Here is a 27,098-nt window from a genome sequence, read left to right as displayed (position 1 = left end):
CCAATTTGTGAGCAGTAGTTAAGAGGACAAGAGGCTGACATATAATATGGCTCAATGGTCTAAATTTGGGCATTTGGTGCCCATTAAAGAGAAGGCACCCTAGCCTTTCAGTGGGAACTACCAAAGGGCTACCCCCTAGAAGTAGTGACCAACTGGAAATAGACCAACTTTCACAAAGATATTGTTAGTTTAGCCTGATTCCAGATGGCATTAAAGTGATCATCCCTCACCATAATTGCTAGTCAAAAGCAAAAGGAAATTCTCCATGGAGGAATCTAGAAGCCTCATATTGTCGTAACAATTTTTCACATAGAACGTCAGGTATTCAATTAAAAAAAAAAAAAAAAAAAGAACAGCTTACTAAGCAATGATGGTTCATTTTCCATGTCAACTTGGCTGGGCCATGGGATGATCAGATATTTGGTCAAACACTATTCTGGGTGCATCTGTGAGGGTGTTTTGAATGAGATAAATATTTGAACCAGTAGACCACGTCAAGCAGACTGCCCTCCCTGATGTCAGTTGGCCTCATCCAGTCAGCTGAAGGCCTGAATAAAACAGAAAGACTGAGTATGAGAGAATTCTTTCTGATGACTCTTTCTGAGCCCGGACATTGTTTTTCTTCTGCCTTTGGACTCTGAGATGTGAGCTCTTCCTGGGTCTCTAGCTTGCCTGCTCTGGGACTAGACCTGATACACCACCTGCCCCTCCTGGGTCTCCAGTTTACCGACTACAGCTCTTAGGACTTGTCAGCCTCCAGGATTGCGTTAGCTAATTCCTTAGAGTTAATCCCCTTCTATATGCACACATATCCCACTGGTCCTGTTTCTCCGGAGAACTCTGACTCCTACACAAATATACTGAGGGACAAGAAGACATGACCAAAAACAAAGAAGGGGACAGCAGGAAAGAAATGCAGCAACATGAGACTTGGATACTGAGATTATCAGACACAACAGAAGTTTAAGAATTTGTAACAACAAAAATTAAAAAATGGAAATTTTATAAGCAAAAACTAGAATAACTGAATCAAGAACGCAAAAGTTGGGTTTAAAAGTTTATATGTAGCAGAAGTGAAGATTGCTGAACTGAAAAGCAGTGTAGGAGAAAATACGTAGATTGGGGTGGGGAGAGAAAAAGAGTTCTTTTATGTAAATTATACCCCAACTTAAAAAAGAAGAAAAGCTCAAAAATCTAATAGTATCAAATGCATTACAATACCTATGATGCAAGGTGGAATATATAAGAATTGTGAAAAAAAGGTTTCAAAGGAAGGACAATAAAAATGACCAAGGAGAATCAGGAGAGTTCTGACAAGAGTCTGCATCTGAGATGATTTTAGAAGACGGGCAGAAGGCATCTGTTGGGTGCTGGGAGGAAAAAGCAGAAAAGAAGTGGATAAGAAGAAGTGATAATAGCTAGGAGGGAGCACTAGGTATGCACTGGCAGGCACAGGGACTACGGCCACGGGAGACCATCTCTCTCAGAGGACCTTGAGGAACATTCCCCTGCAACTCAGATAACCAGAATCTGCCCCTAAGATTTCATGAAATCACTTCTGAGTCAGCATCAGTCAACATTTGTATGATGTTATGGAAGCCCTCAGAGCCTTTCTCGCCTGCAGTGGGGCTCACAAAGCTCCTCAGTATTTCCCTAAGGGTACTGAGCAATGGAAAAGGAAAAGGTTGAATCTCTAACACTCAATTTGGTTTACTATAGAGGCTCTCAGGACTCTACTGGTGAGGAGATGAGTTAAAATTATTTGTTGAAATGGAGTTTCTGGACTATCTACAGACTTCATTTATGCGTGCTCCCTCCGGTCTCTGTAAAATTGACACTGGGAATGCTGTATTGTCTGCTTTCCTAGGAACAGGCTGCCAGAAATGATGCTGGCGTCAATCTTTATCCCTTCATCAGTATATCTTTCTGACACCTGATAATCTGGCTTCTTCCCAACCCAATGCAGTTAGTCTGAACTGGCTTGGAATGCAAGATCTCAAGGCGACCACATTTTCTTCTTGTGAAGCATCTCCCCTTCAGTGCCTGCTGGGCTTTTTCCACCTGAGGGAATTTGTTGTGGCCTACGTCACATATTGCTCACAGATTTTCCGTCAGAGCAAGAAGGGAGGGGGAAGGAGCCTCATGCACTGGACAACCATACTAGAGAGCCTTTTCCTTCCCTAAAGACCACATTCGCAGTTCTCATCTCCATAGGTTGATAGACCTAAAAAAGAATCTTCTGGCTAAAATGAACACTAGCCACAGAAGAACTTCACAGAATCTTGTTCATCTGTTTTTACACTTTTGCAGATTCTCTCTTCTCTGACTGCTGTGCTCCATCCACTAAGGCTCTACGAGTCTGTATGTCTGTGAACACCCAGTTCACTGGCATAACAAAGTCTAAATGTAGCAAGGTATGAGCATATTTTTCATACCTGTATCCTTCTAAGTGTGAGGGTATTCATAAAGATAACCCTCTGCCTTAGCACTGGCACTCACTCATATCCCAGAGCCTCTTAGAGTCCTAGCCACTATGAACCTTATAGTCCGATGAGATTTGAATAGGGCTGTATTGTTCTGAAAAGGAACCTTCTTTACTCTAGCAGTATGATGAATGATGAGTTAATCCCAACTGTGATTTTTAAAAAAAAATCACATTCAAATAACAATCATGAAGAGACCATCAAAACACATACCTATCAACAATCGAAATTATTCTGGGAGTGGTGGGGGGACACAGGCTAATAAAAAATCACCAGGAAGGACAAAAGCCTAGCTTGACTGAGTAGAGTATGAAGAGTAGGTAGGACAGGTAAGACCTGAGCATTGCTGATACTGCGAAAGATGCTGCTACCAACTTGGTGACAGTACTGGTCTTAGGGGTGGGTTTTCCTGCAGAGAGACCAGGAAGTTGACCTCACCTTTTTACTTTTCACCCTTTTATCTGTTATCGATTGCTGCCTAACAAATTACCAAAACTTTTCTCTCCTGAACCAACTTTCTGTTATGAACTCTTACAAAGTGCTTTCTTAAAAAACAAAGAAAATACATAATCATTAAATGCTTATAGCAGTGAAGAAACATATGCCATTAAAGGAAATTTTAAAAAGTTTTTTTAATGTTTATTTTTGAGAGAGAGAAAGAGACAGCATGAGCAGGGGAGGGGCAGAGAAAGAGGGAGACACAGAATCCAAAGCAGGCTCCAGGCTCTGAGCCGTTAACAGAGAGCCCAAAGTGGGGCTCGAACCCACGAACCGTGAGATCATGACCTGAGCTGAAGTCGGACGCTCAACTGACTGAGCCACTCAGGCGCCCCGAAGGGAAAATTTTAAAACACAAATAGAAAAAAAATCACCCCCAAACTCACCACTCAAACACAATCACTATATTCACCTTGGTAATTTTATTTTCAAGCTTTTAAATGTATGTTTTCATTTAATATTTTAATACTCTCCTTAGCATTCTATAACTCTTGTGTACTACAGTACCCTTTGGGAATATATTTTGATAGTTGCACATTCTATAGTCCACTTAACCTTTCCTTTAGGGTGGAACATTAGGGTGTTTCCAATTTTTTGCTACAACAAATCACCAGTTTTTGTACATGAGTGTTTTCTCTATCTTTGAGATTTTTTTCTTAATATAGATTCCAAAGAAAAGAATTAGTAGGTTCAAAGGGTATGGGCATTTTTTATAGGAATTATTTTTTTCTGATAACACACAGTCATTGTAAAATAGCAGAAACAATGTAGAGTCTCTACCTCCAACATACCCTTAACTCTAAACCCAGAGATCACTAATACAAGCCACCTGGTGTTTACCAGTTCAGACTTTCTAAAAGTGTATACAAAAGTATATACACATACAACATTAAACTTTTCTTAAATACTGCTACTATTGTAGCAGCTCATTTTGAGAACTGTTGAGGTCCATTTAGCAAGCATTATGAAGTGCTTCTATATACTCAGTAAGCAGACATTATTAAGTACTACCATATACTAATTTATTAAGCACTGTGTCATGTATTGTGCTAGGTACATATTTTTTGATAGATTTTATTAGCTCTTCTTTAGTGAATTATCTGTTCATGTCCTCTGTGCCTTATTGGAAAAGCTACTGTCTACTGTTCTTTTTATTGATTTCTACAAATTCTCTATAATAAGAAGCTAACCTTTTAGCTTAGTGGCTAGGAGCATGGACTTTGGAGTCAAACACACATGGGTTCAAATCCTACCACAGGCACTTACCAGCTGTCTAACCCTGAGCAAGTTGCTTCTGTCTGAGGTCTCAGTTTCCTCATGTAGAAACTGGGAACAGGAGCTCCTCAAAGAGTTGCTGGATGGATTAAGCAAGACCCACAAATGATAGCAACAGTAATATACTAACTTCCACAGCAAAAAATAGTTCATAATTTAATCTTTAATAATTCTAAATATCTACAAGAGAACTAAGTATCTTCTACAAAATTTTATACCCTAATATGCAACGATGCATAACAGGTCAAATTTTCATTGTTTTCTTATTAGATAAAACAATATTGAGAGGAGGTGCTGTATTATTCTCTGTCTAAGCATGAAAACTCAAGTTAGATAGGTTTAAAATGACCTACATAAAATCATGATCTATCCACACTTTTCTGTAAACAATTTCACGTTCAGTTTAAAAAGCTATGTGTTGAGCTACAAAAGCAATTTATGGTACATTTAGTATGTTAAGTCTCTCTGTCTACTACATCAACCTTCAAAGTTACATTTACTTTTTTGCCTTCCTGAAATTTAAGATCTTACAAACCAAGTGTAAAAAAACATTCCGGGGACAAAGAAAATCTGAATATTGACTATATTAGATGATATCAAAGAATTATCATTTTGTTAGCTGTGATAATGACATGGTGATTATATAACAAAAAGCCCCTTTTTCAAGATGCCCAATGAAGTCTTTATGGGTAAAATACCATGAGGGCTACAATTCAACTGAAAGTATTTAAGAAAAAAAAAAGGCAAACAAGATACTAGTAGCTATATTAATCTGGATAGTGGGTTCTGTAAATTCATTATACAATTACAATTATTTTTATTTTTCTGTTTGAAGTTTTTCATGATAGAAATTTTAGATGATCAATTTAAAAAGGAGTCTCTTTTTCCTTTCCATCTATATTAGCTTAGATAGCTGTATTCGTGCTTTGCTCAGATGGACTGCAACTGAATATAACTTTAAACTGTTTTATATTTTTTTAATGTTTATTTATTTTGAGACAGAGAGAGAGAGAGAGAGAGAGAGAGAGAGAAAGAGGAAGCAGGGGAGGGGCAGAGAGAGAGAGAGAGAGAGAGAGAGGAGAGAGAGAATCCCAAGCACACTCCACATTGTCAGCACAGAGCCCAATGTGGGGCTCAATCCCATGAAGCATGGGATGATGACCTGAGCTGAAATCAAGAGTCGGATGGTCAACCAACTGAGCTGCCCAAGCACCCCACCTTTACACTGCTTTAAACTACTTAAACACCTTTCCCAGGCTATGTCTAAATTTTCTATCTCCAAAACAAGGTGGTTAGCTAAAGGTCCACATACAACAGTTGACTGATGACTTCCGCCACCAGAAGAACATTCTCAGAATTTGTTATAATGCCACAAATACAGCTACTTCAGTGCCTAGAGACACAATAACATAGGCATTGGGGTTTGCTGGAATGCAGAGGCCACTGCAAAACATAAGATTGAGAACTCGCACCCTGAAGTGTGGGGCTTAAGTCAGCTTCTGCTGACAGACTTCTGCTACCTTGCCACTTAAATCCAAGAAATGACAGTGAAATATACGTTCCCACCCCAGGTTTGACCCTGATAACTCAAGGAAATGAGAAAATACTTCTTGGGAGTGTTGTTTCCCTGAACAATCTGGATATCCGCACCTCTACTCAAGAGGGTCACTGTGCTTGTGGATCGGATCGTAGGCAGAAAGAACTAGGATACATGAAATACAGAAAAAAAGAACTTTCCTGTAGAGAACCTGATTAGCGTTCCTCCTGCTTCGAAGGGAGGATGTGAGAAGACAGAACTGACATGTTCCCGAAAGACCAAGGGCAGATTTAATTGTCCACGGAATCTCCATACGTTCTGTGTTCCCAGCTTCTGGAAAGTTTGGTGGGAGCATGCACCAGCATCACCTGCAGCACGGATAGCTAGGTCCCAGCCCTAAAGTCTCAGATTCAGTACGTCTGAGTGGGACCCAATAATCTACATTGCTAACAAGACCCCAAGTAATGCTGATGCTGCTTTGAGAAATGCCGGCTTAGGGGCGCCTGGGTGGCGCAGTCGGTTAAGCGTCCGACTTCAGCCAGGTCACGATCTCGCGGTCCGTGAGTTCGAGCCCCGCGTCGGGCTCTGGGCTGATGGCTCAGAGCCTGGAGCCTGTTTCCGATTCTGTGTCTCCCTCTCTCTCTGCCCCTCCCCCGTTCATGCTCTGTCTCTCTCTGTCCCAAAAATAAATAAACGTTGAAATGCCGGCTTAGCTATCTGAATGAGTGCCTCATATCATCTATTATATTCTACTCACAACTATGCCTGGGCCAGGAAGCGGTGGTGATAACATGAGTGTAGGCAGCATATAAGGCTGTCTGGCTAGTAGCCACTTCACTTCACTTGCCTTACTTACTTGTTCCTTTAAACACATGTCATTAACTCCCAATATACTGGGTCTGTGAGAGGATGGGGAGAATTTTCCATATTTGATAGTACCATGGATACACAAATACTAAAATGGCTCAATATTTAAATCAGAAAAGTGCTCAGAAATACTCAGATGAAATGCATTAGATAAAGTACTAAGTATTAACATGCATGAAGAATGTTTTATTATAAACCCCTGTTTTCACTTTCTTGCAGCTTTCCAAAAAAATTAGCCCTTTGTGGTGAAATTTTCCATGCTTGGTTTCAGCCCAAAGGTGATTTTTTTTTTTTTGCACAGTTTGAGAAAAATATATTAAATAGTTTTTGAGTTATGAAAAGATGAAAAAAGCCCACACAATTTTTCCACTTTGAAAGCAATTTTAGGATTTTTTAAAAAATATGCAGATGACTAAAAAATGGCTGAAGTCAAAAAGTTGAAACTTTCCATGTGTTCAGCTTTCAGCAAGGTAGTCTCCTGGGTAATTCAGAAAAGATAATGTGTATGCACACACATAAACAGATAAGTAAATACATTTAAATAAATGCATAAGTGATTGGTAAAATAGCATTTCATCATATTCTATATAAACCTTCCTCAGAACAGGGGATTTATTATTTTCTGAAATGGAGTCTTTCACCAAGCAGAGTAGCTAACTGTTGACTGCCTGACCTCTGTGGTTTTCACGTACCAGGGGTCACTCATGGTTCACAAGGACACAAGTGTGGCATTCCTGTGCACTGTGTCTACAGAACCACCCACTTCCTTCCATACTCCATCTCCCCTCTGCCCCCAGCTCCGTCCTAGGATTCTGATTCATTGTCTTCTGAGTTCACTTTCTGCCCTTGGCCCATGCCTGAACACCAAGTCCCTTTATCTTCCTTGCTCTAGAAAACACACAGGTTCTCATTCCTCCTAATTCTCTCTGAACACCCCATGAAAGCATCAACCTGCTTCCCATTAAAGTCTTCCTTGTGTATTTAAAGAGCTCAAGTATTAAAGAAACAGCAGTAGAAATCTTACATTTAGGTCCAAGAGGTTTTGGTGGTTTGTCAAAGTAACTTACTCTACCCCTTATCATCATGACCCCCCCAGCTACCTCACCTGGAAAACAGATAATGGAAAAGTTAGAAAACAGAAGGCAGAGTCCTGGTTCTGCCGCTTCATGGCTAACTGACATAAAAGTCAGACACGTAACTCTCTGGAACTATGGTCTCTCCATCGCAAAATGGAAAAAATTAGGTTGTTTCTTGTCCTTATTACATGTAAATTTGTTTTGCAAATTTCACATGAATGTTGGGTATAATTGTTAGTGATGACAATAGATCAATTTTAAAAACTGTTTCAGGTTTCTAGACTCAAATGAAGAACCAAGTTAAATCACAAAAACACTTTTGAAAGGGTTTAGTCCAAGATTAATAAAAATTCAATTTTCCTAGTTTCCAAGTGTGCAAGTTTAAGAGACAAATAGATGATGATGATCCTCCAACAAATGTTCCCATTTCTCTTTCATTCTCAACATCGCTCTCTGCATGGGCTATTCCTCTCAGCATGTGAAATGCTCTCCCACTTACAGGGAAAAAAATGTTCTCTTGACCAGTGTACTCTTTAAGTTATCATTTTGTCTCCTCCTCTTCACTGGCCAATTCCTGGAACACGATCCATTTATCACCTAACTGCTTGCAATCTCCTTCTCCCACTATTTCACTACAAACGTTCTCTTACGGGTCATTAATGGCCTTCTGGTTACCAATACTAGAAGCTTGAAGTTCTCTTTGAACTCAACTCTGCTACCCTATTTCAGTTATCTATTTTCACATAATGTACCATCCCCCAACTTATGGTTTAAAACCACAATGATTACTCTTTCTTATTCTGTGGGGTCAGGAATTCAAACAGGGCTCAGCCGGACTTCTGTTCCATGTGGCATTGGCTGGTCACTCCCTGGGCTGCATTCAGTAGCAAATGAGATAGGCTGAAAGGTCCAAGGTTTCACTCACACCTGGTTCCTCCTATGTGGTCAGCATGGGCTTTTTCACAGCATGATGGTCTCAGGCAGTTGGACTTTTGTATATGGCAGCTGGCTTCCAAGAGGGAAGAAATGGAAGCTCCCAGTCCCCTTAAGCTGAGAATTATTAGAATATCACTTCCACTGTATCCCATTGGTGAAAGTCACATGCCCAGCCCAAATGCAAAAGAGAAGGGAAAGGGACTTCATCTCTTGAGAGAGGAATGGCAAAGAATCTTTGGCCATCTTTAATCCACCATGTATCCACATATTCCTTGACATTCTCCTTTCTCTTCTCTTACTGAGTGGTACACTCCAGCTTAGGGTAATGGCTTTGAATTTTTTTTTAACCTTAACTCACAGTAAGATATACATTCTACATTGTAATGTAGGATATCAACATACTCCATAAAAAGTGAAACAGAAGCTTCGCAATCAATACACTAATACTTTCTATTCTACTTTATTAGATATATTTTTACAAATGCTATTTTATTGTTCACAAACAAGTTTCTCTGCTCTGAGGAGGATGACACTTTGTAGCCTCCTTACACTCTGCAGTCTGTTGATGGCAGACTTGGTCGTATAACTTGCTGTGTCTAATGCTGTGTGAAGAGCGACAAATGTCACTTCCAGGCAGAGGTTTTAAAATGCAGTGGCTGGTTCATTATTTCCTTTTTATCTTCTGCCATGAGACTGGAATATTCCAGATGGAAGCTACTCCATCAATCTGGATTCTAGATTAAGAGTGCAAGGTGAGAACTACATGGGGCGACTAATCCCCAAAAGACTTGTATCATGAACAGTAAATAAGCGTTTGTTGTTAAAAGCTACTGACCCTGTGTTACTATAGCACGGTCTACCCTATCTTGACTGAAGCCACTGCAGTGGCTTCAGAATCCACGAATGGACTGCAGTTGTTATTTTGGAAAATTATTACATCTTTTTCCTCTTCCTCTTCTTTTTTTTTAAAAACAAATTTTAAAGAATGTTTATTTATTTTTGACAGAGAGAGAGAGAGAGACAGAGAGAGAGAGAGAGAGAGACAGAGCATGAATGGGGGAGGGGCAGAGAGAGAGAGGGAGACACAGAATCTGAAGCAGGCTCCAGGCTCTGAGCTGTCAGCACAGAGCCCGATGCGGGGATTGAACCCACTAACTGGGAGATCATGACCTGAGCCGGAGTGGGACGCTCAACCGACTAAGCCCCACCAGGCGCCCCTCTTCCTCTTCTTCATCCTCCTCTCTATCAAAGAAAGTCATTCTCCTCATATATATCTATGACCTGTTTCTTTCCTCTCTTAACAATTTCCCTTGGCAAATTCCATATACTGTCTTCATTATTTCTCATTTGAACTACTAGTAAACCTGCCCATCACTTGGTTGTTAGCTTCTTAGTCTACACTCTCTCCCCAGTTCACTCTCCTTTTTCTTGAGACATTAACATATCTGATGCAGGACTATTATCATCACACGTCCTTCAGTGGCTCCTTGCTGTCCAAGAAATAGAGTCCAAACCTCGAGCCCAAACTTTCTTGTCCCCACTTCTATCAGCCTCGGTTCTCACTTCCCACAGCTCCCTTCATGCACACTATGCTGCACCCTAATCAGATCGCTCACTGCTCTCTTCATGTGTCCAGGGATAAAAACCATTTTTTTTCATACTGTTCCCACCGCTTAGAATATATAACAACCCCCTACCACCCAAACATCGAACTCTCTACTCCTACACATTTCTAAGTACTAACTCAGTCTTCCCCTGCTCAAATACCAGTTCTTCACAAAGTCTTCTGATCTTCTCAGGGAGGGGCCATCTCTTTCTTCAAAACATTCAGAGCCTTAAGGTACCTCCTCATTTTGCCTTCCGTTTCTTAACACTTAATCTAGGGACAGGTCTCTCACAACAGTCACTTTGACATGTGAATGATCTCCTATTCTTCCCCCTCCCTCCAGTTTATCTCCACTGTTGATGTTATATGGGTGTTTCTCACAAGCATATCTAACTTTGACTGCAGACATGAAGGTTCATCAGAACAGTGGAAGTGCACCACAGTCTAAATAATCTCATTGCTTGCAGAATATTTTTTTTCCTTACTGCAGACAAGAGGCACTCTTAAATCAACACACATGTGATTTAACATGCTATTTTAACTCTTTCAGTAAAAATTTTCAAGCTTCTCAGCTGTACTTGCAGTGTGTTTTGAGTCTCTCAAATTTTGAGTACCTAAAACACCACCAGGGATCCCAAAAGAAACAAAAGAAAGCTCCGAGCAGTAAAAAAATCCATGTACTTAATTTCATCAATTTTACTCTTGTATATTCATTTAAGACCTGTCCATTCTTAACACAAAATTCTAACATGATTATCTTTTTTCTCTACTAGCAGCAAACTGCAGTAAGAAATTGCAATAGGGAAGAAACACGGAGCCTAACACTGAGGAAGGAGACAGAGAAACTGTAAAATAAACAGACAAGTTTTTATTTTTATTTTTTAAAAGCACTATTATATAAGAAACTTTAGGACATAGGAAACTTCCTTTGATTGTGTTTTACTATAGTATAATAACACTTTTTCAAAATGATGTCCTTGAACCACTAATTCCTCCATAATCAATATGCATTGTTGAAGGATGCAGATGCAGATAAGGATGCAGATAAATAATAAATTTTAGACACAGTTTTATCCAACTGGATAAAAGAATCTGGTGTTTCAAAAAGTGAGTTCAAGTAATCTGGAAATTTCATTTAGAGAGAAGACATTTTTGCCAAGCAGACAGACAAAGGAAGCTCTATGTTATTGTGCATTTTCCCCAAGAAAAGGCCAAATGATATAAAAAAATAAGGTTTTGAAGGATCTGCTATCCCTGGAAGGGAATGAAGTGTTTTCATAAAATGCTATATAAATACTTAGAGGAAAATAAAAGTTAAATTACTTGAGGTTCACCTCAAGACTCAGTGCTGAGTCTACTTAAGAATCAAGGGCTTTCAACTCCCAACCTTGAACTTTATGCAAACAATTTACTGGCAAAATCAGATGGCACATTTTTTTAACATACATAGGATCAATGTTGAAAGAAGATTCTAAATAGTGGGGATAAGACTACTATTTCTGCTCTGATTACTCCACCTCTAGCTCCGAATTGCTAAAACAGCATTCATTCATGGAATCTCCTGTTCCCTGAGCTGCAATGTAATGGACCACGTGCAGCTTGTTGCGTATAGTCCACGAGTATAGTGAGCTATCGGCAGGCTCTGCTATCATCCTAAGTTTGAAAGACCCATCAAATATCTTCTTAGACTCTCTTTATACCCACAGCTAACATAACAGGACCCCACCCCTGGATTCAGACAGAGCTGAGGCTGCATCCTGGCAAGGGACTGTGCTCTCAGTTCCCATCCATGAAAAGAAAGATGGGACAAGACTGTTCCCAAAGCCCATCTCAGTTCTAAGATCCTATGAGTCTAAAACTATGTTTATTATTAGAAGTTATGAAAGCTACTATTTAACAGTATTCCAAATATCTATTTTCTCCAGCTTCTATTTAAATTCCTTATTCTGGACATTACTGTCAAAACATAGGAAGAATTTCGATAATTCTATGTAACAAATTTGCTTAAAGAAACAAAAAAAATTTTAATTCTAGACTTTTAAAGAAGCCATTTTTTTTAGTATATTTAAATATAGGTCAGATAATACATCTAAAGTGTACAATAAGTTACTTAAAATGATTTTAAGACCAAAGTTTCCTATAATTAGTTATAAAAATATTATAAAGAACTGAACCAAAATAAAACCAAATAAACCAGCTACTAAACTACACATATGTCTTCAAAATCTTATGGGAGTCAAATATTCCAGTAAAAATAACAGAAGAGATGGAAACACAAGTTTCTTATTATCACACTTCATATGTTATAAAACATAACAGCTAACTTATTTTTGGCAAAATGATTAGGGATTGCAACACTCTGGCTTACACAAACTTATTTGATTGTCCAATGCATCTTAAATGGAGCGTGTCATGCTAACTTCAGGCACGCAGGCACCGTGCCGTCTTAGAGTAGCCCAGAGACACTGAAATTTCAACACTTCAGCAGGGATCACACCACCGATATTAACTGGGCCAGGTGTTTAAAGAGGGGTGGGGGGAACTTCAACAATGCAGTTAATTGAAACCAGATAAAGCTTTTGAATAATAATAAAAAAAATCATACAGATGTTCACCGTCTTCCCCGGGTGACCTTTATGGACAATTTATCGCACGCGTTATTTTCTAGAAAACACCCGCTTTAAGAAAACACAGTTTCACATGTCCCTCTGAAAACTCTATAATCACAGTATGAGTTATGTCTTCACAAACAGAGTACGTTAAGCTCATGTTTCATCTTCCTTCCCCCTTTTCACCACTATTCCAAGGGCAAGAACACCTGGAAGTAGAGCAACAATTAGAAAGCTCTAAAGCTAAAGGAGCTGTAAGAAGCTGCATTAACCTTAAGATGCATTTGTATTTTTTTCCCAACAGACCTGTGAATGCATGCCAAAATGGAGAGATGGGTTCAAAACAGGTGTGTTCAACAACTGCTTTCAAATATGCACAAGAGAAACCATACATCACATGCAGAATCGATGAGAAGCAAACAAAAACCAAAAAGATCGGTGATTAAGTTAATAGACTGTGAAGGACTCAGAAATGAATATTTTCTTCTCTATGTTTACAGAATAGTGTATTTGTCAGGGCTCCCCAGAAGGAAAAAACCAATAGGAGATACACACACACACACACACACACGCACGCACGCACGCACAAAGATATAGATATATATAAAAGGAGACTTATTATAGGAACTGGTTCACATGATTATGGAGGCCCACAATATACCATCTGCAAGCCGGGAACCAGGAAAGCCAGTGGTATGATTCGGTCCGAGTTTGAAGGCCTGAGAACCAGAGGAGCTGATGGTGTAAGGCCCAGAGTTGAAGCCCAGTGAACTCAGAGCTCCAGTGTCAGAGGTCAGGAAAAGATGGATGTCTCAACTGAAGAAGAGAGATAAAGAATCCTCCTTTCTTGAGTTTTGTTCTATTTGGGACCTGGATGGATTGGAGTATGCCCACTCACAATGATGAGAGCAAATCTTCTTTTCTCAGTCAACTGATGAAAATGCTAATCTCTTCTGGAAACATCCTCAGACATACTGAGAAATGTTTTACCAGCTATCTGGCTTTCCCTTAGCCCAGTCAAGTTTACACGTAAAATTAGCCACCACAAATGGGGGCTCCTAGGTGGCTCAGTCAGTTAAGCATCAGACTCTTGATACTGGCTTGGGTCATGATCTCATGGTTTGTGAGACTGAGCCCCATGCCCAGCACAGAGCCTGCTTGGGATTCTCTCTCCCTCTCTCTCTGCCCCCACCCCCACACCTCTGCTTGTGCATGCACTCTCTCAAAATAAATAAATAAAAAAAAAATTAACTATCACAAATGGTAATGCTATTATTATTTCAAATATGCCAAGGACTCTTTTCTTTAAAATATGTATTTTTTAAGTGTTTAAAACACCTGGGATAACTAATAACCCAAAATTCTATTTCATATCAGTTTGCTATACTCTATTTGACAGGATAAACTCACCTCTATACTGGGAAATAAATGCAGTCTTTTAATTTATATAGATCTATGTATCTACATACTTGATTGTACACCACACAAGTGGAATCCTAACTGTAGTAGTGGTGTGGCAGGCATCCTCTGACATGGCTCCCAGTGATCCTTACTTTCTAATATTCATGCTCTAGTGTAATCTGTTCCTCGAGTCGGGGGTGGGGTGGGGCTAGACCTAGTGATTTACTTCTAACAAGTGGAATACTGTAGAAGTAATGGGATATGATTTCTGTAATGAGGTTACAGTCTGTGACTTCCATTTTGCAATCAGACTCTTCCTCTGGCTCTTCTACCTTAGTTGCTCTAATGAGGCAAGTTAGAAAGACTCTCCCATGTTAAGGAACTGAAGGTGAACTCCACCCAAGTGCCAGCAATGAACCAAGGTCATCATTCCAAAAGCCCTCAAGGAATGGAGTCCTGCCAACAACCCCATAAGTGAGCTTAGAAGCACCTCTGTCTCAATTCAAATCTTCAAATGAGACTGTAGCCCTGGAAGACGCCTTGATTGCAGTCTCATAAGATCATAAGATCAGCCAGATCCCAGACCCACAGAAACTGTGAGAGGATAAACGTGTATGGTTTTATGCTATTACGCTTTGGGGCAATTTGTTACTTGCTGTTGATAACTAATATAGTACTTAATTAGTGAGCCAATGGTTCCACTGTCATTTCCATCATCATAATAATAGCTAATACCTATTATGGAACTTCTAAGGTCTAGACAGCATTCTTACTTCTTTATATAATTCCTCACAAAAATCCTTTGGGGAACATATTATTATCCCTATTTCACAGATGAGGAAACAGAGGTACAGAGATACTCCATAACTTGTCCCAGGTCACACAGACAAAATATGACACTGACTGTTTGAACATAGGTAGGTGTCTTAGCTCTGGAACCAGGGCTTATGGCAACTGTGTAAACAGAAGCACTGAGTGGCAGGGCTGGGCACTGTGAAGATGGTAACCTCATCACACAGTACTGGAGGAGATTTAGAAGGCATAAAAGAGATTAGAAGCCAAGCCAAATGCTAAAAACAGAAATGAAATCTCTCCTTTCTGATTAAGATGGCTTATCCATGGGAAAAAAAATAGAAACAAAAAACAGCGAATGGATTGCAATCTTGAATTTATCAAAATCACATTCAGAAATGAAAAATACATTTTCTTATACTCAATAAAAGAAAGTTAACAATTTCCATTTGGTATTAAAAAACACACCCATGGAGGCTATAGTTGTACATTTCCTAAGGGCGATTATAAGAAGTAAGTGTGCCAAGCTGGTAGAAAGAGAAAATTCCTAGTGAGCTCCGAAACTCCACTAGATGTATTTTATCATATGGAATGGAATTCCAGGAAGGAATCACTTTCAATCTTGCATTTGGATTACAAGGTTAAATAGTACTCCCTCACACCCCGTACTTACGTAAGATCATAGTTATCAGACCTATGGGTTAGTGTGTCTCCTTCACGAGACTTTGGACTCTCTTACCTCAAAGGCTGTCTTACTCACTGGGATGTCCTCGAAACACGGCTCAGGGCCTGACACATGGCCAGTGTTTAATATATGTTTATCAAATAAAGAAATACTTTATGTTGTGAATTGCATCCATTCAAAAGGTCATTTCAATGGTACATGTTAGTGAAAGTACAAGTTTCTGTTTTAAGTCTCTTCTAGCTCACTAGCTTTCTTGGGCACTTTAAACAGGTCTCTGTGTCTCCAGTGTCTCACTTAATATCTGACACCTAGTGGCACACAATAATTTGCGAATGAATAAGTGAATGTCTCAAAAAGGCTGCCAAGCTGTGGAACAGATAAGGGCCCAGACTTATGACCTAATAAAGATTTAGTGTTCCATAAAGGGCAGCTGTTGTTTGCCTACTGATGATAATGATGATAATGATGATAAATTTTCTTCCTTTTGAAAGGAGGCATGAACATTTGCAAAATACTCTCCCAAAAAAGATTCTTGCTGGGTGGTAGCTGGTAACTGCTCTTCACTATTCTTTTATAAAAGACAATGAGTTACATACAACTTAAGAATTCCAGATAACCCTAGATTCAATGGCATCCATCTGGAAAAACCCCTACCTCTTACCGTATTATTTTTTGAAACACATGGAAATTGCATGAACATACATACACTAGCACAGGCCCACAGTAATACAAATAAAAGTAAACACAGCCACCAAATAACCCCCCTCTCTGTTTTACTGATCAGTTAAACAAGAGACAAAAGGGGGAAGGAGAGCTGAGGAGGATTTGTGCAACAACATCATCAGGCATCTACCGTCACCGCCTGAGGCATACTTACTGGCAGTTCAGGAGCAAGCTTCAAAATCTCGAGGGAAATATAGCAGCCTATTGAATGGCCAATGACCACAAGTTTCATTTCCTTTGGCACATGAGTTCTCAAGAAAGCTAGCTTGTGTTCCACTTGACCTTGTAGTCCATAGATGTCTTTGATTTCTTGAGCATTTGAATCTAAAAGCAAAAGATATGAATATGTTTTCACTCAATTAGTGAAAGTAATAAATTCACTGGGAAAAATATCTAAAAAAACTAACAACAGTAGCAGTCACCATTTATTTAAAGCCTACAAATGTGCTAGCTACAGTGTTAAACACTTTATTTAAATTACATCAACCAGTCTTCACAACAGTCCTGGAAAGGAAGTGTTAGTGATTTCATTTTATAGATGAAAATCCCAAAGCTCACAGACATTAGGTGATAGACTGACAGTCACACACCTAATAAGTGAGAAAGGTGAGATTCAATTCAAACCCAGGTTTTGTCCTCAAAGCCCATGAACTTTCAACTATTCCATGAACTACAGTTCGCTTAGGCCACTAGTTTTCAAACTTGATCAGGTATCAGAATCCTCTGCAGGACACGTGAAAGTGGTGACTGCTGGGCCCCACCACCAAACTTCCTGGTTCAGTAGGTCTGGGTTGGGGCCCAAGAATTTGCATTTCTAAGCTTCCCAGACATGTTGGTCCCAGGACCACACACTGAGAACCACTGGTTAGGCCAGTTTATATTATTAATAGACAACTATCCATGACAGTGCTTCATTATTTGAGGTAGTTTTTGTTTGAAGAACTTTGACTGAAGGCCTTAAGGAGAAATGTTGTAAGTTGTTCCTTTTAACCAGCAGCCTTAACTGAAATATCCTTTCTTCCTTTCCTTCCTTAAATGAACTGTCTTCTGGAATCTTCAAGAGCTAATTAAACCTTTATCTAGCTAATCTCCAAGAAAAATGAATGAGCGTTCCTTTGTGTTTAACCAGTACTCTCTATCCTTATTACAACCCTTTATCATACTTGTGTTATGGTCTGTTTATTTCCTCTCGGAGGCTGTGAGCTCCTTGGAGGCAAGGTCCATCTTTTCATCTGTATCCTCTGTGACTACTAGCACGCAGTAAATATTTGTGTGGCGTGAAAATATGTACTGACTAGACATTCTCTGAGGACGCTGTCAGCTCTGATATTCTATGCATATAGAAAACGTCAGTAGGTTTTCCTTATGAACCTGTAATGTTTCAAAGTATCATAAGGTGTAATAAATTCTTTATTAAAATTTGGTTTACTAGAATTTGACTCCTACAAGTTACTCATGCAAACTATAATGAGCCACAACGTGGCTCATTCGAAAGGTACCTGAAACTCACTGCAAAGGACTGCTCTTTAGTTTTATCTGTACGTGCTGTTTTCATTTTCTTCGGTGCTCAGCTCCCCCGTTAATCTGGCCAACTCTTCTTCATCCTTCAACCTCCCAACAAGTGTCATCTCCTCTGAAAAGCCATTTTATGATTCAGTAGGCGAGGAGAAAGTAGCCTTCCTTTCGGTTCCCACAACATCCCATCCATGTTTATCTCACCACACTACTCCTGATTTATTCCTACTTTACAATTTGTGTCTCTTATCTCTGTCTCCCAATGCCTGGCATACAGTTTCTGAAGACCTTTCTACCCAGTCAGTGAGGCTTAGTTCCCTTTTTCCATGGTATTACTGATCTCTCGGGTAAGATGTGTTCTGCCCTAATCCTTCTTCCTACGTCAGCCTCGAATCCATTCTCCGTTTAACAAGGAAGTTCAGCATCAAACAGACTTGGGAAGAGACAGAATCTGGAAGTCTGACTTTGGTAGGGCCCCTGATAGCTCCCAACCCAAATGTTTATTTAATATTACACTTAAGTTTGAGTAGTTTATGCTTCCCTCTCAGTTTATCTTCTCTGATCAGTCTACCCAGAAGGGATCATATTGTTCTCTGATACTCTAAAAACAAGCATCTATAACACCTGCAAGCCAAATCCTTTATTTTTCAAAATACCCAATGTTTGAAAATGTCAAAAATCTTCCTTTCGTTGGGATAGTATGGTGTAGTAAACATCATGGGTGCTAGGGGCAAGATAAATCTGGGTCTAAATCCCAGCCGAGAACCTCACTAAGAGGGTGGCTAAGGCAAGTCCCTTAACCTGGCTTCAGTGTCCTCATATATAATGGAGGTAGTCTTGGCAGTGTAAACACAACGCTTCTGAAGCACAGAGCACAGCTGTCTGGCATAAACTGTGACAGAAATGATAGTTACGATTGCTGTCACTTCAGTTCCTGTCATTTATGTCCTCCCTCGAATATATACCAAGGACATTTATGTGGATAGTGTAAACAGAAAGGGAACGAGCTAAATGTAGTGAACATTTTAAAACTTCACTGGCAGCAGAAATAAGGTTCTAAAAGGTTATATTTTGGATAAACTTTAATGCATATTAAAATTCAAAAGATTACTCAAATGAATATTTCAGAAGTAAATCTGGCTTTACCTCTGGGAACTCCTCAGAAGATTCCCAAGGCAAACACGTTACTTATTAGTGTCTGCTGTAGTAGTGAGATTAAAGGAGAAAGCACTTTCTAGAAATAATGTTGATAGCAAATTTAAATGTGCTACCTGGACACTATTTTACTAGCAAAAACTAGAAGTTAAAAAGCTATAAACTTCACTACATATTTTCATATTTTATTATAATATACTCAGAAAAAATGCTAGAAATCATTAACTTACTGTCCACAAAATACAGTAAAAAAAACTACATTCAATTGTACCCAAATCAGAAGAAGAATAATATGGAAATTACTTAAGCTATTCTTTCAATAGAAAAATGTACTCCAAATTACAATCAACAAAGTATGTTTGGAACATAATCTTTATCCAGATACAGTCTTAAATATGATACTGACAATTCCATTTTAGAACCTGGCCCTATTTCTTAGGCCCATTTCTATGGAATTTACTTTATAGCTCATTTACTGATGCTGGAGTTTATTTCAAAAGGTATATATAATCTGTTTCTACAAAGTTCATAGAGGAATTAAGTAATATTAGCACTTCATATTTACTTTTCATCTAGTTATTCAAATTGATTGATCCAGTTATTAACATTCTGTCAATCTTAGATCAAAATATTATGGGAGTGCCTGGGTGGCTCGTCAGTTAAGTATCTGACTCTTGATTTAGGCTCAGGTCATGATCTCACGGTTTGTGGGTTCAAGTCCTGCATTGGGCTTTGTGCTGGCAGTGTGGAGTCTGCTTGAGATTCTCTGTCTCCCTCTCTTTCTCTCTCTGCCCCTCCTCCCTCTAAATACATAAATAAATAAATAAGTAAATAAATAAATAAATAAATTAAAAAAATAAATAAAAAAATGACAGATTCTGGATACAGGAAATCTGATAACTATTATTTTGTTCCATTTCACATCAACTGAATTGACCATTCTGACAGAAAATGGTGACTAGTTGGCTCATGGTGACTTTGAAAATACAGATATAAATACAATATAATCCCTTTCCCTTCAAGGAATTCAGAATCTAATAAGAGCAAACAGAAATAGATAAAAACACAATTGTAAAACACTGAAATAAGTATATATCAAGCATTTCCTCGAGAAAAGGACACATTTTTACTGCATCACAGCTGAAAGGTAATGCATACTGGTTTCATGAAAACTACTGTGTCCTTCTCCAAATAAACCAAGATAAACATCCAGGAAATATTCTTTACTAGTGCATACTACTATAAATGTATACTCTATACACTCAAATGCAATCCAACTAACAAAATTGGAGATTAGCCTACATGAGCCTTTTGCTGGGACTGAGTCTACAGACAGTAGCTCTCCACTCTCACACCAGAATTTCTCAACTAGTGGACTCTTCCATCCTGCCCCCATCATTACTCCAAAGCTATTTATTAATAATAACTTCAATTAAACAACTTACATAGGGATATTAAAAGGCTAAAAATGGCACTTCATATTTTAAAGAATGCTTTGAGGAAGACATATATGATTTACTCTTCAGGTAAAGCTTTAAAAACACAAAACAATATCACATGTTGTGCATCATTACATTCATGTCACTACAAATATAATTTACTCTAAATTATAACTGGAGATAGGATCTAAAAATGAAAATTTTCTGTATTGTTTTATTTATTAACAGAAAATATTGAGGCAATGATGGTAAATATGGCCATTATGGCAAAGTGTTAACTATCAAGAGAAAATCAACTAACAGAATTTGGACTGTTACACTACTGTTTGTACTTTTCTACATTTAAAATTTTTTTCTCAAAATAAAAGAAAATTTTTTAATAAAGAATGCTTTGGCATATTGTTCTTACCTATCTTACATCAGTTTTATAGGGGAAACCACCCTTCACTTCTTCATTATTCTCAATGGAATACAAAAGCCCCAAAGGACTTTACCTAGATTTCTGCCAAATATCAGTGAAACAGTGGACATGAACTGTCTCTAATTCTTTATGCTTATTTAATTTACTGATCCAAAGGCCTTCCTTTTATGATGGTGCCCTGAATTTACTAAGTCAATGTGAAAGCACACCCTCATAGTTTAGGCCCTGACTGTCCCTGGCTCCCTAAGTAGTTCTGTAAACTCCCTGTATCTAAACATTGGTGTGACTCTGTTAGCCTTTAAGATATGTAACGCAGTGACGTTAGGCACTCTATTTAAAACCGCTATCAAACAAAAACCTTTGTAAAACCCAAACATGCCTTGTAAAATAATTTTTAATTATTATTCTCCAAATAGATGGTGAAAACCAGGGTCATCAAATTATGCTTTCCAAAACCCTGACAAAACCCAATGATCTGCTAAAGATTTCAATGGGGGAAAATATGGGAAATGAGAGAGAAAGAGACAGAGAGATTGATTCAGCAAGGAGAACATAATGTTATTACAGTAAATAACAAAAGCTCAAAGGCATAAAAGTGTGAGGTGTAATTTTGGAAAGTGATGAGTTCTGTGTCTATGGTTATAGAGAGGTGGGACAAGACAAATGAAGTTGGAAAGGAAGGCTGCAACTAGATCAAGGAGGACACTGAACATCACCAAGAAGTCGGGGTTCCACTGCATGAGCAGTAAGAAGATACCTAAGGTCCACAAAGAAAGGGGCAGAGACCCAGTAACAGGACACTAACTGCAGTGTCACTCTCCTTAGTCCTGCTGTGCTTCTTACTTCTGTCTCCCCCAAGACTCTACAATTTGCTTGATTCTTAACTTCCTTTCTTGTTCTGCCCTTTGGTTTTCTGTCTCTTCCCACTTACTTAGAGACTTGTTTATTTCCAATGACTGTGAGCCCCTGACTGTCCTTGCCTTGGGCTCATCTACCCATTCCATTTTACCTTCATGTTCCTCTGACAATCAAGGTTCTGGCAAGACAGAAAACTCCATTTTTCTCTCTTTCCTTCTGTTTGAATACTGGAATGGGAGTGGTTTATTGTTTCTTTGGATAAGCATGACCCAAATTCATCATTAGTTGAAAGATTGTATAACTTTTTTAGGTAATGTTTTATCAGCTGAAACTAAACCACTGTGATTTCTAGCTTTTATGTTATACTTTTTGAACAAATGACTTAAAATAGTTGATAATGAATCTGCCATCAAGTAAGCTGACTCTATAGTAAATCAAAGCCAGAAAGAGTTTATACTTCTAATTCCTCACATTTTCTTTTCACACTTTTTTTTTTTTTGTCTTGAATCACCCCCTCCTGACATCGGTGAACATCTGTTCTCCCAATTATACTCAATTTATGATTGTGATAATGTGGTGCAACTAGAATATTATTTCCAACTGTTCATAATTTTAACATGTGCTAATATGAAGCAAAACATACTTTCAACATTTGATGGGTGGTTATAGCTTATGTCCTTTCTCTCAATGATTACATCTTTTTCACGCCATATTTTGCATGTCAAAAAACCTGTACTTTAGAGCAATAATCTTGGATGATGAATAATATATCTGTCCTGCCTATCCAAAGCAATCTACCATGGATTGCATTTGCAAACATAACTTTCACTATGTAAAACAGATGAAAGCAGAACTGTTCTGGTTAAATGAGGGTGCAAGTGGGGCCCACAGCACCCTCCCCTGCCCTGCACAGAGGTTTTGGCTCCTCAGAACAGACAGAAAGGCACTAACCCGGGGCACCTGGGTGGCTCAGCTGGTTAACCATCCGACTTCAGGTAATGATCTCACTGTTTGTGAGTTTGAGCCCCACATTGAGCTCTCTGCTGTTAGTGCAAAGCCTGCTTCAGATCCTCTGTCTCTCTCCCTGCCCCTCCTCTGCTTGCATGCTCTCTCTCTCTCAAAAATAAACATTTAAACAAATTTTTAGAAAGGCACTAACAAAAAAAAAAAAAATTACAAAAAAAAAAAAAGGGGCGCCTGGGTGGCGCAGTCGGTTAAGCGTCCGACTTCAGCCAGGTCACGATCTCGCGGTCCGTGAGTTCGAGCCCCGCGTCAGGCTCTGGGCTGATGGCTCAGAGCCTGGAGCCTGTTTCCGATTCTGTGTCTCCCTCTCTCTCTGCCCCTCTCCCGTTCATGCTCTGTCTCTCTCTGTCCAAAAAATAAATAAACGTTGAAAAAAAATTTAAAAAAAAAAAAAGAAAGGCACTAACCTAAAAGGCGGAGACTGGAATTTCATGTAATAACCAAGTAGGTTGCCAATAAACCCTCGATGATGATGAGTTGTCCATTCACCCTCTCTAGATAAACCACAGCTTCCTTTGGCCCTCTGGTGGCCCTCTGAGCTAATGCCTCTAGATGGCACTGTTCTCATTAGGGAGCAAAGGAACCAGGCTCTAATTACTAAGTTATTAACTCAATACTAGAGAAGAAGCCTAAGCAACAAGTATACTCAAAGTTATAAATAACAAGAACAATAAGACAAGAACTAAAGACATTTCTCAGAAATCCAGACATACAACAGTTAATTTCTACTGGTTTTCCTCACTAGTGTTTACTGGTGAAGATCTACAGTAATGGTTATGAAAATGTGGTCTCAGGACTAATAGTATCAACATGACCCAGGAACTTGTTAAAAATGCAAATTCTCAGATCCCACCCCACATCTATGTGAATCAACAACTTGGGGTGACACCCACTCATCTGCTTTAACGAATCCTCCAGGTGATTCTGATGCTGGCCAAAATTTGAGAAGCCCTCATCTAGGGTTACTCTTTGAATCTATTTTCAACTTTCAAAGTTGCTCATCATGTTCAAATGCTTGGTTTTGTCTTCACTTAAGGACTTACTGTTGATAACTGAGTTGAATGTTGCTCTCATTAGGTAATTCAGTACACAGCTTCTATTGTAGATGGTCTTTCTCACTCAGGTTAAGAATGTAGGAATCAGATATGTTAGCTAATCACCATTACATTACAGAAAAGAAGATGCATTATCCTTCACTGAGTATCCCGAGGTATTTCCACTACTTCCTGGCTCCCTCTGTCCTGGGCTTGTCTCTTCTCTTGCCAGAGGTTAAGATAACAGGTCAGAAGGGCCGGCAGCTTCTGGAGGTTTAGCATGTTAAGTGAGTCTGTTTTCTAAGAAGAATTCTTTTAACACCTCTGTTTTCCAAACAGCAAAAACACACTTTAAGCAAACACATAAATTTCCTTACAAAGGAAAAACTATGGTATTGAACCCCCAAATTTCTTTGGGCACATTATGAAGAAATAGATTAAAACAATAAAGATGTATCTTTTAAAAAAGTTCATAGCAGAGCAAGTATCTGCTCTACATTCTGTCCACCTTCAGTTACATTTCAATACAATGGCTGTTGAAATAGATGTTTTTAATCAAGGCAACAAGATCTGTGTATTTAGTTTCACTTACTACTGCTCTGAAAATCTCTCACACTAGGTAATCAGGATCGACTTACTTTTCAAAGTATACCCTAGTCTTTTGCAAAGTGTAAAAGACTCTCAATCTCAAGTGAACTGCATTCATAGAGGGACACAAGGACACACACACACACACACACATGCACACAAGTGTGCGCAAGCACACACAATAACACAGAGAAAAAGACACTATGAAAAAGGCACTTCTGTCAAAATTCTGCCACTCACCAGCAGGTGATTTAGCCTTGTTGGGCCTCATTTTCTTTCCTTAAAAAATAAGCGTTCATGGTAGGATTGCTGTAGATACTTTTAGATCTAAGATTCTATAATTATTTTTATTTCTTTAAAGTTTTTTTTCAAGAGTGGAAACTTTCAAACATACACAAAAGTAGAGAGAATAGTATAACAAATCCCCAAGTACCCATCATCCACTATCTATAATTGTTTTTCTTCAGCTTTATTGAAATATGATGAACAAATAAAAATTGTATATATTTAGGTTATGCAGGATTGTTTTTACGTGATTTGATATGTGTATACAATGTAAAATGATTACCAGAGTCAAATGAACATATCCATCACCTACGCAGTGTAGTGTAAGTACCTGACCTTAAGCTTTTGATTAACGAGGTATCCACATCAAAAGACATCCATCTTCAATAAACATATTGCCATCTCTATGACACAGCTGCTAGCAAAACAACCAGATAAGGAACTAGACCACCCCCCCCCCCCACCCACAAAGGTACCTTTCAGAAAGCCTTGGGTAATTTATTTTATTTTTTTATTTTTTTTTGAGTTAAGTATTTTATTTATTTTTATTTTTTATTTTTTTTGAATTTTTTATTTTATTTTATTTTATTTTATTTTATTTTATTTTATTTTATTTATTTCAATACATGAAATTTATTGTCAAATTGGTTTCCATACAACACCCAGTGCTCATCCCAAAAGGTGCCCTCCTCAATACCCATCACCCTCCTCCCCTCCCTCAAGCCTTGGGTAATTTAAATAACTGACTGTTGTGTGACCCACTTCTACCTTCCCAAACCCTAATTCTGGCTCTACAGAGTAAACCTCCAAAATTGTAGACACCCCACCCTCAGACCCTAATAAAGGCAGAGCCCCATATCTGTTCCCCGTGCCATGTACCCTCCAGGAACTATAGGTAATAAATCTTGTTTCCTCAGAGTTCCCTGATGGCTTCTTGCTGAAGTGAATCCTGCGGATCACAATAAGAACCACAAGAGCCAGTACAGCCATAATATGTGCCCTGATGGAGGAAATGTCTGTGGAGCTCCCTACCAGTGATGTGTGTGTGGGCAAGTGCTGCAGGCATCCCTAACTAAGGGCACTGCCATCAGCAGGCTCGAGATGGAGGGAATAATCACCTCTTTTCTTTTTTGTGATGGTGCAAACACCAAGATCTACTCTCTTAGCAAATTTCAGTTATACAATATAGTATTATTAACTAGAATCATTATGCTGTATGTTAGATCCCCAGAACTTATTCATCTTACAACTGAAAGTTTGTACCCTTTGACCAATGCCTTCCTATTTCCCCTATTCCTCAAATCCTGGCAATTAAAATTCTAGCCTCTGGTTCTGGGAGGTTGACTTTTTCAATTCCACATATAACTGAGATCATACAGTATTTGTCTTCCTGTGTCTGGTTTATTTCACTTAGCATACTATCCTCCAGGTTTATCAATATGTTGAAAAGGTAGGATTCCCTTCTTTCTCATAGCTGAATAATATCCCATTGTGTCTACATATACATTTTCTTTACTCATCCATTAACAGACACTAAGTTGTTTCAATATCCTGGAATTATCCATATACTGTGAATAACGCTGCAATGAATATGGGATATCATATCAGATATCTGAGATACTGATTTCATTTCCTTTAGACATATATCCAGGGGCGCCTGAGTGGTTCAGTAGGTTGAGCTTCCAACTCTGGATTTCAGCTCAGATCATGATCTCACAGCTCATGAGATCAAGGCCCATATCAGGCTCTGCTCTGACAGCGCGGAGTCTGCTTGGGATTCTCTCATTCTCTTTCTCTCTGCCCCTCCGCCACGCACGCTCTCTCTCTCAAAATAAGTAAACAAATGGGGCGCCTCGGTGGCGCAGTCGGTTAAGCGTCCGACTTCAGCCAGGTCACGATGTCGCGGTCCGTGAGTTGGAGCCCCGCGTCAGGCTCTGGGCTGATGGCTCGGAGCCTGGAGCCTGTTTCCGATTCTGTGTCTCCCTCTCTCTCTGCCCCTCCCCCGTTCATGCTCTGTCTCTCTCTGTCCCAAAAATAAAATAAAAAAAAAATAAGTAAACAAATATTTTTTAAAAAGATATATATCCAGAAGTGGGATTGTTGGATCATATGGAAATTCTATTTTCAATTTTTGAGGAATTCCCATATTATTTTCTATAATGGTTGTACCAACAGTACAGAAGGGTTCCCCTTTCTCCACACCTTTGGCAATACTTGTTACTTTTTTTTTATCTTTTTGATAACAGTCATCTTAACAGATGTGAAGTGAGTCTCACTGTGGCTCTGATTTGT

At 38.9% G+C, this 27,098-nt stretch overlaps 1 protein-coding gene across 2 annotated transcripts in view; it reads right to left on the bottom strand.

The window, feature by feature from the left end:
- Positions 1–27,098, bottom strand: part of LDAH (lipid droplet associated hydrolase) — a 112,640-nt gene that overhangs the window by 51,345 nt on the left and 34,197 nt on the right. For both annotated transcript variants that reach the window (XM_030311573.2, XM_030311574.1), the window contains exon 4: positions 16,643–16,812. In XM_030311573.2, coding sequence (XP_030167433.1) covers positions 16,643–16,812 — 170 coding nt within the window. The remainder of the gene's footprint in view (positions 1–16,642; positions 16,813–27,098) is intronic.

The sequence above is a fragment of the Lynx canadensis genome, chromosome A3 (genome assembly GCF_007474595.2).
Source record: "Lynx canadensis isolate LIC74 chromosome A3, mLynCan4.pri.v2, whole genome shotgun sequence".
NCBI classification, from domain to species: Eukaryota; Metazoa; Chordata; class Mammalia; order Carnivora; family Felidae; genus Lynx; species Lynx canadensis.
Note: the sequence above shows the minus strand (reverse complement) of the source record. Positions and strands in the feature narration are given on the sequence as shown.